The 13,395-nt window shown below is 43.1% G+C and overlaps 1 protein-coding gene across 1 annotated transcript in view; it reads right to left on the reverse strand.

Moving 5' to 3' along the window:
- Positions 1 to 2,954: 2,954 nt before the first annotated feature.
- Positions 2,955 to 13,395, reverse strand: part of LOC144695025 (solute carrier organic anion transporter family member 4C1-like) — a 197,330-nt gene continuing 186,889 nt past the window's right edge. Inside the window, exons 11-13 of the mRNA XM_078565903.1 lie at positions 8,361 to 8,425; positions 5,224 to 5,361; positions 2,955 to 4,029 (exon numbers count right to left, since the gene is read on the reverse strand). Coding sequence (XP_078422029.1) covers positions 3,887 to 4,029; positions 5,224 to 5,361; positions 8,361 to 8,425 — 346 coding nt within the window. The 3' untranslated portion in view covers positions 2,955 to 3,886. The remainder of the gene's footprint in view (positions 4,030 to 5,223; positions 5,362 to 8,360; positions 8,426 to 13,395) is intronic.

Consider the following 13,395-nt stretch of genomic DNA (forward strand, 5'->3'; position numbering starts at 1 on the left):
CCTCCTTGTTTTGCAAGGTTAGACCGTGTGGTGCCAAATGCGATGGAGGCAGCATATGGGCAAGGTGGGGTCAGCCCTGGTTTGTTTGGGTGAGCGTGCAGCAGCTGCTGGGTAACGAAGAACTGGAGTCCTGCAATGTCCCACTCAGGTTGGGGTGGCAGGGCTGCGATGGGAACCCAGGTACAGGCTGGACTAATCAATGCTCTTCTCTCCTTTTCACTCACCCCTCTTATCTTGCCCGTAGATGAGGTTTATACAAATGTGGCCTACCCGCCTGCCTGTTGCACCCGTGCGACGTCCTGAAGATCAAGCGGGCCCCGAAAAATAACAGACAATTGCTACCTCAAGGGCCTTAAGTGGGTGATTAATTAATGGCGGGTGTGCATTGGAGAACCTCGCGCGCCTGCCTACCTAAAATATCGCGATGGCGTGCAGTGATGTCGGGACGCTCACCCGACATCACCGCGCGTCATTTTACGCTTCGGCATGCGGGGCCTGCCCCCACACGCCGACAAGAAAATTCTGGCCCTGGAATTGGACTTCATAGCTACAATTTTCTGACTTAGAGGTGGGTGGCAGAGCTATCAAAGTGGCGCTACCATACATTAATGTAGATTTTGTTCAGTAAATAGTAATTATTTGGTGTGGACTTCACCTCAACTTGCAAATAACTTCTGTTTTATCTGTGTCATCTATTTCTCACACTTATTAAATGTCTACTATTATGTTTGTTACTATACTGGTGGTTAAAACTATCTTTTTCTAACAGTAAACATACAAAATGTTTTTGTTAATTCTTGGGATGTGAATGTTGCTGGCAAATTCAGCATTTATTGCCTATCTCTAATTGCCCTCGAGAAAGCGTTGGTGAGCCAACATCTTGAATCATTGCAGTCCATCTGGTGTAGGTGCACCCACAGTGCTATTAGGAAGGGAATTCCAGGTTTTGACCCAACAATAGAAGGAACAGCGATATGGTTCCAAGTCAGGATGGTATTTGACTTGGAGGGGAACCTGCATGTAGTGGTGCCTTCACCTATCGTCGCTGCCTTTGTCCTTCTAGGTGGTAGAGGTTGCGGGTTTCAAAGGTACTGTCAAAGGAGCTTTGGTAAATTGCTGCAGTGCATCTTACATATGGTACACACTGCTGCCACTGTGCATTGTGGAGTAGGAAGTGAATGTTGAAGTTGGTGGATAGTGTGCTGATCAAGTGGGCTTCTTGAGTGTTGTTGCAGCTGCACTCATCCAGGCAAGTGGACACTATTCCATCACACTCCTGACTTGTGCCTTGTAGATGGAGGACAGGCTTTTCCACTGCAGAATTCCCAGGGCAGAATTTTCCCCCAGTTGGGGGGGATGTTCAGGAGCGGACGCGTGGAGGCACGCCTCCGATCGGCATTTACCGATTGGGGGTGCACCACCATTTTACGTGGGCGGGCCAATTAAGGCCTGCCCAACGTGACATCCGCAAGGAAGCGCTATGCGCTCCCTGTGTGGGCAGGGGGAATTCCCTGAGCCGAGAGAGTCCCTGAGAGCTAAGTACTGCCTCAGGGAGATCAGTTCCACATTAAAAAAATTTAAAAACAGAGAAGAAAAAAAAATTCCCTGATATGTCCCCTCATGTGACAATGTCTGCCCGACATCATCCCGTGTCGTTTTGCACATCGGCAAGCAGGCCCCGCCCCCTGCTCGCCGACCAGGAAATCCTGGCCCCAGTCTCTGACCTGCTCTTATAGCCACAGTATTTATATGATTGGTCCAATTAAGTTTCTGGTCAATGGTAATCCCCAGGATGTTGATGCTAGTAATCCAACATGTTAGTAATTCAATAAGTTTTCTTTACTTTCAAAATGGCCAAATTACAAAATTTCATTAAACTTTTTTTGACAAATATTTCAACAAAATAACAATTGAAAACATTCCAAAAGTCTTTAATTTATATTTTACCAGAATAGTTATATTTACAAATATATTTGATTTTTAAATCAAAAATACATGAAGTAAAAACAGAAATAGTCAACAATCATATACACTCAGAAGTAGCTGCTTTTCAAAGATTTTGCATAGAATATTTGAACATAAGAGTTTTGGGTGGTGATTGGACATTCCTTACTTATTTAATTAGTTGGTCTAAATTGACTGTACTTTGGAGAGATTTAACATAGAAAATTTGGGAATCTAAATGTAACTGTCCTGACCCTACGCTTGGACAATTATACATTTGTCGGTTGTGCAATTTCTCATCGTTTTGTGCAGTAGAAAATAATTGTAATGATCATCTTGGCCTGTACAAAAGTATACCTGCTAGTAAGTGCTTCAGGGTTGACCTTGGACCCTGTTCATATGCCATAGGATGAAACAAACTGTCCTTCCCAGTTAAAGGAGGTTCCTAACGGCAAAACATCTTCATGTTTAATATTACTTTAGGCCATATTCCCTTTTACTCTTGGTCTTCCATGTCAACTATTACTGATTCACTCCCATGCTTTCCACTGATATGTCTCTCATGTGGCTATTTGCTGGTGTATGAGAGAAAACAATGATCAACTGTCACAAAAACAAAAAATGTTGGAAAAACTCAGCAGGTCTGACAGCATCTGTAGAGTTAATGTTTCGAGTCCGTATAACACTTCTTCAGGAGAAGAGTCATACGGACTCAAAACATAACTGTCTTTCTCTCCACAGCTGCTGTCAAACCTGCTGAGCTTTTCCAGCATTTCTTGTTTTTGTTTCAGATTTCCAGCATCCACAGTATTTTGCCTTTATCTTAATGGATAACTGTCTTCCAGTTCTGCCTCACTTAATTAAAATTGCTTGACCAATGTTCATCACATGTCCACAAGCAACTAACCTGAGACCAGATGTTCAGCATTAGGGGAAATTAAACCTGCAACCCAGCACAGTGGTAGTGCTCATTAGGATTTCACTTTACTGCTAAATCTAACATTTAGTAAATAAATGTCACCAAGCTTGAGTTATAAAAGTATGTAGGCTGTAGGAATCAATTAATTAATATGCTTTTAAAGCGAGCTGTAGGAGACAATCATGTGTCTTAGCAGACATAAAAGTCGTGTCTTCTTTTCTAAACCTTGCCCCCATTATGATTTTTTTGCAACTACAAAAATTGGTGGAAGTAGGTTACAAAAAACCTGTCACCATTGTATCTGAAAGCATGTGAAAGGCACAAACGGCTATGGTTGGTATGGGAGGTGCTTAGTGGCTATCTACAGAATAGTCCTCAATGTTTCATGTGTGAAATAGGTGACAACTAGCCTCTATGGGCAATGTGAAATACAATGTGAGCACTCACATTTATTATATGTGCAACTTCTATATGTGGTTCCATACTATTCATTTGCTGAGGGACTCCCAGGTGTGTTCCATGTAGCAATTTATTTAGCGTAGATATTTTATTAATGACTTTTTGGGAGATGGCCATGGATGCTAGATGTCACCTATTTCACACATGAAACATTGAGGACTATTCTGTAGATAGCCACTAAACACCTCCTATACCAACCATAGCCGTTTGTGCATTTCACATGCTTTCAGATACAGTGGTGACAGGCTTTTTGTAACCAATTTCCACCAGTTTTTGTATTTGCAAAAAAATCATAATGGGAGCAAGGTTTAGAAAAATAAGATGGTTTCCGATCAGACTAGAACAACTGATCAAATTCAAGTTAAAATCAATCTAATTGCTTTAAATGATAAACACATTTTCATGCGTATGCCATCCAAGACAGAAATTTGCAACCATTGTCATATATAAGAAGGAAAAATACATGAAAAATGTAATTTTTGTCTCTCAGTGTATGTTCATTAATGCATTGCCTTATTGGCTAGTAGACACATTTTCCCCATCAGTCATAGTACACTCCTGGTCCTAGTCCTGGTCGTCAGTCTCGAATCCCCATTTACTAGCCGGCCCATCAGCCATCTGTTCTGTAACTTCAGCAACCTGTGGAGGTCTATATAGGAAAAAAGCTGCGATAATTGCGATAACGGAGATCAGTTTTGAAGATGTGCCTAGAAACAAAATATGAAGATTTAGATTATGTTGTCTTGGGGAATCCTCCAGCACAGAAGTATATATCCAATCATGTATATATCCAATTCCCTTTTGAAATTTACCATGGCATCTGCTTCCACCACCCTTTCAGTCAGTATATTCCAGATCACAAAAAAACAGTAGCATAAAAAAACAATTCTCCCTTCTACGATCTGGTTCTTTTTTCAATTATCTTAAATCTGTGTCCTCTGGTTACTGGCCATCCTGTGAGTGGAAACATTTTCTTCTTTTTTATTCTATCAAACCCTTTCATAAGTTTGCATGTTGCTCAGTATCAGCAGTGGCTCAGTTGGCAGCACACTTGATGTTCAGTTTGAAAGTGAGGTTGAAGTCTCAGTCCAGAGGTTGAAATGCAAAATTCTAGGCTGACAATACAGTGCTGACGGAATGTTGCACTGTTGAAGGTGCTGTATTTCAGATGAGATGTTACACTGAGTACCCTTCTGCTCTTTCAGGCGGTTGTAAAAGATTCCAGGGCGCTATCTCAAAGAAGAGCAGGGGAGTCATCCCTGGTGTCCTCCCCAATATTCATCTCACAATCAATTTCATTAAAACAGATTAAAGGTAGTTTGTCAATATTTCTGATTAGCTAATTCATCAAAGTTAAATTCTGTCATGATTATGCAAATGATCCATTGAAAGATAACAAAATAATGGTGACATAGCTGTTCAGAAATTTTCATTTTTACACTTGGGCAAGAAGAGAAAAATCATTGGAGGCATACTGAGTAAATAAAGGTCAATCCGTACTTAAGAAATTTCATTTTTATATAGGATTGTGACTTATGCACCAATGCAAGTGATACATTGTGACTTAGATACACAGTATAAAAGCTATAGGTACAAATGTTAACTTGTGAGCTGCTTGTACACTGGGCTTTGTAGTAAATAAAAAAGTGGCCTGGATTGACCATGCATGACTGCCATCAGGCAGACTTGACCATTTAATACAACTGAAATTATCATACCTTCTAAGTCCAACTGTAGCAATCTTTACTGCTCCTGTGGCTGAAATTAGATTTGGACTATCCTAATATGCATGTCTAAATATATCACGGTGCTTTAATTCAATGAGCCATTAAAGAATGTGTTTACATTTAGAATTCAGATTCTCCATTTTCTTCTCAATAAAACCTGAATGGAAATCTTACCAATGACTGTAATCAAATTGGCCATTTTTGGGTTGTCATATGTCCAGCATGCACCATCATGACCACAATTATCTTTATTCCATAGGACACATGATACATCAATCACTGTACCAAACAGTATTGGTCCTGGAATTGTACCTGTAAGTCAGGAAATTAAAAGTTAAGAGAGCAGCAATAGGAGTGTTGTTAAGTTTTAGTGTGTATGAAAACAAAAACATTCCGTTGAGCTGGTAAGAACTCCTCTTTTTTCTACAGAGGTTGTCCAAACAATTGAGCTCAATTCTGTCCTCATCTGATGCCCAAAAATGTGGACTCCCAGCCACCATCTAACCCAGGATACAAGTGCTGGCAGATCTGCCGAGTTATCCAGCATTTTCTGTTTCCATTTTAGCACAACTACTGACTACCTTAATCAACTATACCATTGGGGTAATTATCTATAGTTCAATCACTGTGTAACACGTATGAACTATTCCTCTAACTGCAATTTTTTAAAATTCATTCATGGGATGTGGGCATCGCTGACTAGGCCAGCATTTATTGCCCATCCCAAACTGCCCTTGAGAAGGCGGTGGTGAGCTGCCTTCTTGAACTACTACAGTCCAATGCTGTTATTTTGCAGGTATTTACTTTTTCAGTTCCAGGAATACTATTGAGTGGTTAATGCTGTTTTGTATTGTCTTTGGCATGTTTAGCGTATCACTCTATACAATGCCAGTATTGGTATGGACTAGAGATCATGATTTTGCTTTTTAAAAAATTGTTACTAGAAGTTTGTGCTATGAACAATTTCTGTGACAATGTATATTTTTTGACATTCGATTCAAAATAATATTTAAGCTGTAGTTCAGTCATAAAGCAATTTATCCAAAATTTGCATCCATTCCAAAATGTACAGTAGGCGACAAATTGAATGAAAAAAGTGAGCAAAGTAATAGGTTTTAGAATTATTTTTGTTGAAAAGCATTAGCATTGATAGATAACATTAGAAGTAAAAATAATGTTAAACTAATGAAAACAGAAGTAAAGGAAATTGGGAAATAGAGAGTGGAGAAAGGCAGAAAATTAATGCTTCTTTTCAATCTTTATTTAAAATTGCTTTTAAAGGTTTATCTTAACAGTGTAGGGCTAATATATAAAACTATTCTTAACATCTGAACATGTGCATTGCTGTAGTGTTAGTTTCAGTCACACAGTGGAGAGTTGAAACATTTTTTTTAAATGGCTAGTGAGAGAGTCTGGGTTTCTTCCACACCTGCTGGAGTGTAAGAGCTATAAAGAATGTTTTGTTTTAAAGTTGACTCCAATCAGTAATACTTCTTCAAACAATTCTTTCTGCTCACCAAGGCGAGGAGAATTCTGGAAAATGGAATCCTCTTCCACTTTTGTCATCCATTTTCAGCATTAAGTACTCTTAGACAGAAAAAGTCTTTCTCTTTTTTATTCATTCATGGGAAGTAGGCATTGCTGGCTAGGCCAGCATTTACTGTCCATCCCTAACTACCCCTGAGAAGGTGGTAATGTGCTGCCTTCTTGAACCGCTGCTGTCCAAGTGTTGTAGGAATACCTACAGTGCTGTTAGGGAGGGAATTCCAAGATTTTGACACAGCGACAGTGAAGAAACAGCGATATAATTTCAAGTCAGGATGGTGAATGACTTGCAGGGGAACTTGCAGGTGGTGGTGATTTTCCTTTGGTCAAAACAATGAATCTCAGCTTCAGAATGGCTCTGCTACCTCCATCTGTGTAATATTTTCCCATTTCCAATACCAGCTATTCTCATTGCCCAAGTATGATTGCCAATTTGCACTGAACTCTGACCAGTTTTTTTCATGGGTTGGTATGAGTTGGCATGGGGAGTGGGTAGAGGGGTGTTGAGGGGGTGATGCCTAGTGGGCCTAATACTTAACAAGACAACTGGGATGAAGATTCAGAGAATCGAGGTGGGCCCCTTTAACCAGCCTGCCTTGACATTCAGCAGCCCCTGATCTGTGGCCAGGGTATTGAAAGACCTGACTCCATCCTGAACCCGCGCCCCCACCCTTCACCAGAATGAAGATCCTGCCATTCCGGGTACTTTTTCCCAAGTTGGCTCTGGTGAGCCAGGAGATAGCTCCAAGCTACGCATCCGCCTTGGGAGAGAAAATCCAGGCTCTTATGCCGAAGAGAGGAAATTGCATCATGTCTGTATGGAACTTCACTCTAAAGTAATTAGCTTCTAGAATGTGTGTTTACCCAAAACACTGCTCTCTGCCCAACATTTAACTATTGTAGAAATGGAATGACATTTGTACAAACAGGCCCAGAAATTCCACATGCCACCATCCCCATAATTACGCGGGGTGCTCAGTGTCCTCCAATGCTGAATCTGCCAGAGTTTGCATCATCAGCAGGAAGACAACAAAATTGCATGGGGCCAGCAGATGTCCATGCCACTACAGCATCTCTGGCACCTGTCCATCACTGAAATGGCATTTTCTAGGACCCACCTATGCCAAGTGACAACCTTTTCAGCCACCTGTGGAAGTGGACCGATCTAGGTTTTTTAAAAATAAGTACTGCCAGTGTTAAGAAGTTCAGGTTCTTTCCTTGGTCTAGTCCAGTTGTATGCATCTGGAGTTCAGTGTATTTGTTTCCAGTTCTACACCAGGTCCCAACTGAACTGAGGATATCACAAGTTATGACAAAGGGAGTCAACTCCAGCTCTGTGACCCCAGCTGCATTCCCTGGTAACACTGGCTTTGTAAGACACAGCCTGAAATTGAATCCCTGCCTCTTTATGATGAGTTCCACTTGAATTGTAGTCTCAGTCCAAAAGAAATCCAAGGAATTTCTTACCATTGTGTTATGTGCTTGGTTCCATCCACTGCATAAATATCATACTACATGTGGACCTGTGTAATACTCCTTCATTTATAAATTAGATTTTCAAGCAGCATTTGTTTTATTCTGATGCTTGTTCTGATTAAAGATCATTTCAACCTGAAACATTAACTCTGTTTCTTTCCACAGATGCTGCCCGAACTTCTGAATACTTCCAGCAATTTTTGTTTTTATTTTAGATTTCCAGCATCCGCAGTATTCTACTTTAGTATTTATTTTATTTTGTTCGTTGGTTAAGAATGGTAGTTTCTCACCTAGGATCCGCAGAAAGAGCCACTGAATACCCAATGAAAACGAGCGTTGGCTATCAGGAACACACCTGTGAACAAATTTAAAAAAATCTAATTGTAGTTTAGGCAACCTAAATAATAATAATAGGAAAACATAATATAAGGTTTGTCAAAGAATATTTATTGCCAATCCTTTCCTCCCTCCATATAGACTGCTCCATGCCAAAGATTATTCCCCAGCTCAGGAGGCAGGTAAGCCTCCCGTTCACTGTCTTGATAGGAAGGACATGAAAGTATGAGTTAACTTGTCATCTTGTCTGCTTTTTACAAGTTTGGCGGTGGTTAGGAACTTACCATGAGGGCAATTGTGAGGATGAAACCATTCTGTAGTGCGGTTACACCAAAGTTATGGATGTGGAGTGGGAACTACTTTGAGAAACTTCCTAGCCATAGATTTAGTTTATTTGCACATTTCATTTATTCAACTTAGGAATCTAGTGTTCCAGACCAAAGTTCAAGTGGAACATAGAGATGTAGTCAAAAATAGAAGCAAAGAAACTAAAAACAGTCGGGCATTTTCATGGGAACAGTGTCTGAACAGTAAACAAATAAGCTTCTATTTTTATAACTATCTTGTAACCTTGTGACAAATAGCCGTGGCACATTGGTTAGTCAATGTAATGTTACTGTGTCTTTCTAAAGATTAAGGCACTTAATGGACAGGCTGACTGGGACATTATTCTGCATTTGTTAGTGCTGTGCTTAACCTGGCAATACATGGGGCTGGATTTCACTGCATTTGAAGGCTGGGAGGCTCATAAAATACAGTGGGCAGAATTTTCTGCCTGTCGGGCGGGCGGGCCCGACCCAATCTCTGGTGGGCGGGGAGCCGATCCCCGCCGGAGATGCGGGCCCCACCACCACAGCGTGATGTCCAGTGGGAAGCGCCAAGCGCTTCCTGTGTGGGCGGGGGGAGGGGGAGTTCCCCAAAAGCGAGAGTGCGCTCTTTCGCGCGTACGCACAAAAGAGCGCACATCTCCTTGAGGCTAAGTGCTGCCTCAGGAAGATCACTTACACGTTTAAAAATATGAAAAATAGAAAAAAAAAATTCCCTAACATGTCCTCCTCATGTGACAATGTCAAATGAGATGGGACATGTTCATAATTTACATAATAAGTTTATTAAATTTTTTAAAACCCTACATGAAACCTCATCCCGCCAGTGGATGAGGTTTCATGTTTTTTCTAGTTCCCGCCGGGGCTCCTGGCCTGCCGCCAACCTTAAGGTTGGACAGGCAGGTCCTTTAATTGTATAATTGATTCTATCAATGGCCTCAATTGGCCATTGACAGGTCGGCGGGCCCGCAGCTGATTTTGCTGCGCCCCCACCTTCCTGAAAATTTAAATGGGGCGGGATGACGTCGGGGGTTCCGCCCAACGTCATCCCGTGTCATTTTACGTGTCGGCGAGCGGGCCCTGCCCCCTGCTCGCCGACAGCAAAATTCTGTCCAGTGTGTGGCCTTCCCACCCACCCCCAACCTGTCTCCCATTTTATGGTTGGTGCGGGAGGCGTCAGGCAGCCCAACTGCCCTTTGGTCTATTGAAGCCTTTAAGTGGCCAATTAAAGTGGTTATTTTACCCATGGCAGGGGAAGGTCCAGGCCAAGCGGGTAGCCTGACAGTTTTCACTGTGCAGCTGATGTTGGGCTCGAAGTGGTGGGGTGGGGGGAAGAACCGCTTTGTTGGGAACCTTGCAACCATCAGAGGCACTCCCCACAAGGTCATAACCTCATTTACCCTCCCCACCCAGGCCTCTCAAACCCAGACCCCCACCCCACCTCACCACCCCCCACCCCCACACGTTAGGGCCTGCCAGCTAAAAAGTCAATGAGCAGCAGGGTTGGCCGGTGTGTTATTATGTTTCACATGGGGTATCTCAAATGGCAACCTGGAGACAAAGAAAGATAATTTGCCTTTACAGCAACCTTGTTCACACTACACAGTGTTGCTTGACAACCATATTCATCAAATTTAGCAGGGGTCATTGCCAAGTTAGGCTGGAAGAATCTGCTGCAGGCTGTAGGGGATGGGAGTCAGTTTTGAGCAAAAAGCAGCCAGAATTTTAAAAATAAATGACTGATGGGATCTGACCAAGGCTCCATATAACTGAAGCAGACCTCCCTCCCCTTTGTAATACAGCCCTCTCAAGATAAAGGCCAATATTCCATTAGCTTTTCTGATTGATTTTATACCTGTCTATTAGCATTAAATGATTTGTGTAATCCCAAAAATCTCTGCTCCTCCACAGTTCCTAGCTTCTCATCACTTAGAAAATATTCAATTTATGTTCCTTAAGTCCAAAGTGGTTGGTTTCACATTCGCTCACACTGAATTCCACTTGAAATTGACTGAGAAATGTTTCAGCAGCAAGTCTAATAAATAGGGCTGAGTAACTTAGAAGCCACTGTTTTATAAAATCAAGTTCCATTTCAAATCTTAAAGAGGAGAATGATATTAATAGTTTTATCTCAACCTTTGATCTGTTAATTGGTCAACCCAAGTGGGCAAACATGGTCGAGCCAATGGATTCCTGATGTCATTAAATGGAAAAGCGCTTGCAGCATTTTCTCATGCCAATGCTGCTAACCGGGCTATGATATTGTTAAATCTTGTGTTATACAATATTGTAAAGTATCGTATTGAATTCTAAGAGCTTATGATTTAACATCTGAAGCATTCTGCTGAGATTTTAAAAATCCAGACATTAAGCATAGAGAAATGGTTAGCTCGCTCCAAAGATACATGCTGGACATGGTTGGAAAGCTCAGGTGTAACAGACTGCAAAGGTTTTTGTTATTTAACACTATGGAACAGATTTCTGGCGATAGTCCCAGGTAATTTACAAATCCAATTAATTTATCAGGAATGGAAAACTCTTCAGCACATAGGCACATGTGCTCTCATTTTATGGCTATACAGGTGGGAGGTAATTTGCCTCATAAAGTTCCATGGATAAACCATTCTGTGAGCCAACAACTATATCGCTGTTCCTTCACTGTTGCTGAGTAAAAATCCTGGAACTCCCTTCCTAACAGCCCTGTGGGTGTTCCTACTTCCCATGGGCTGCAGCAGTTTGTTATGGCACAGCCGGTGGTAAATGCTGAGTTGTTCAAATCCCAAAGGGAAGCTTGAAACAACTGCCACAACTTGTTTTGCAATTTGTATAAATTTTGAGATGTGTGCCCCGAGTTCACTAGTCTTATAGATTGTTACAAAACTAGATTAAACATTTATTAATAGAAGAAATTACTTTAAATATATACATAGATCTACAAGTTACTGCTATGATAATTTCTAAATCCCCTAATCAATCTAACTCCCATTTACACTTTCGTTAAGCCAACAGTAAGACACATAGGGCAGAATCTTCTGCTTGTCGGGCGGGCTGGTTGGGAGCGGGTGGGCACGGCGGCAATCGCTGCCTGCGATTGGCTGCGCGCCACCACTTTACGTGGGCAGGCCAATTAAGGCCTGCCCAGCATGACGCTTACCCAGTAGTGCTCAGCATTACCTGTGCGGGCGGGGGGAGGAGGGAGAGTCAGGTCCTGCACTCTTTCACGCATGATTGAATGGCGGAGCAGACTCAATGGGCCGAATGGCCTAATTTCTGCTCCTATGTCTTATGGTCTTATGGCCTTATGGCCTTTGACAGTTCAGCAGGGGCGCAGCTGCCTCCGGCACGTGCCCGCCGAACGGAAGTTCGGAATGGCACATGGTGACGTCAGGATGCATATCTGATGTCATCATGCATCATTTTATGCATCAGCTTGCTGGGCCCACCCCCGCTTGCTGAAGAGAAAATTCTGCTCATTGATTTTAAAAGACCCAGGCAAAGAAACATGATACCCTGAACAAGTAAGAATTCCAAGTGAGTTTTCTTAACTTCACTCCTTTGAAGACAGCAGCTTGAGGCATAGATGCTGCAGGCTTTTTCACAGACTTGTAAGATCTTAAAAATGTCTTAACTTATACAAAGCCCTTGCACATTTGTGTGAGTGCCAGCCACCAGCAGGGAAGGATGCACTGCAGCCCTGCAATGGCCAACTGGGCTTGGGGTGGGCCGGCCGCGAGGAGATTGACGGTACAACTATTACTTGTCAATGCAATTTTTTCAATTTACTGGAGAAGAATTCTCGTAACAACACCGAGCAGCTGAGGACTGGCGGTGGACCAGGCCAGATTTTGATGCTGAGCCGCTTTGAGCAGGAGGCCCTCGACCTGGAGAGGCAGCATGCGCCCAGGTCCACTGGAGCAGGAGAGTTTGGGGTTCCACGGGCAGGTGTGTATGGCCAGTGCTCACATCACCAGTAGTCTCCCAACATCCATGCCATTGCTGATTGTTCAGTGAGTGACATTACCAACACGGCTTGCCCATTGCGTGTGGAATGATGAGCGCATGAAGAGCCGGGGGACAAGCATGTACATTGACATTGTCCGCGCGCTGATTGAATTTCCTTACTCTTCCTTTCAGCATCAGCGGCGCACGGCTGGGAGCCGGAACAGCATGGGCCCCCTCTGACACCTGAGGGGCGTGAAGTTGCACCTTTAGAAGCGTCACACCATCTCTGCCAGGCAGGCACCAGCGCAGATACTGGCACCTCTGTGGGCATCATATCTTCAGCTAGTGTCTCGGGTCACAGCGGTGAGGGCACTTCACAGTCACTGGAGCAGCTGGCGGAGACAGAGAATGCCGATGGCGTCAATAGTCGGAGGACTGAAGGGGCCCAGGCACATGCTCAGTCCGTGGCAGATGATGAACCTCTGGAGTCGTAGGCGATGCAGCCAACTGCTGACATGCGGCCAGGTGTGCGGGAGCGCACACATGAGGCTCTACTTGGCTTGGTGTCAGTGGTGGAGGAGTCTACGCGGGCTATGGCCGATGCATCCCAGGTATCCCACTTCAGTGCCCATCCATCTACAGTGCACAGGGAGGGCCAAACGGACCTCAAATCAGCGGAACAGCTGCCTATTGTCTCTGCTGGCGCTTCTAAGGGCGCTCC

Source organism: Cetorhinus maximus, chromosome 2, assembly GCF_964194155.1.
Source record: "Cetorhinus maximus chromosome 2, sCetMax3.hap1.1, whole genome shotgun sequence".
In the NCBI taxonomy this organism is placed as follows: Eukaryota; Metazoa; Chordata; class Chondrichthyes; order Lamniformes; family Cetorhinidae; genus Cetorhinus; species Cetorhinus maximus.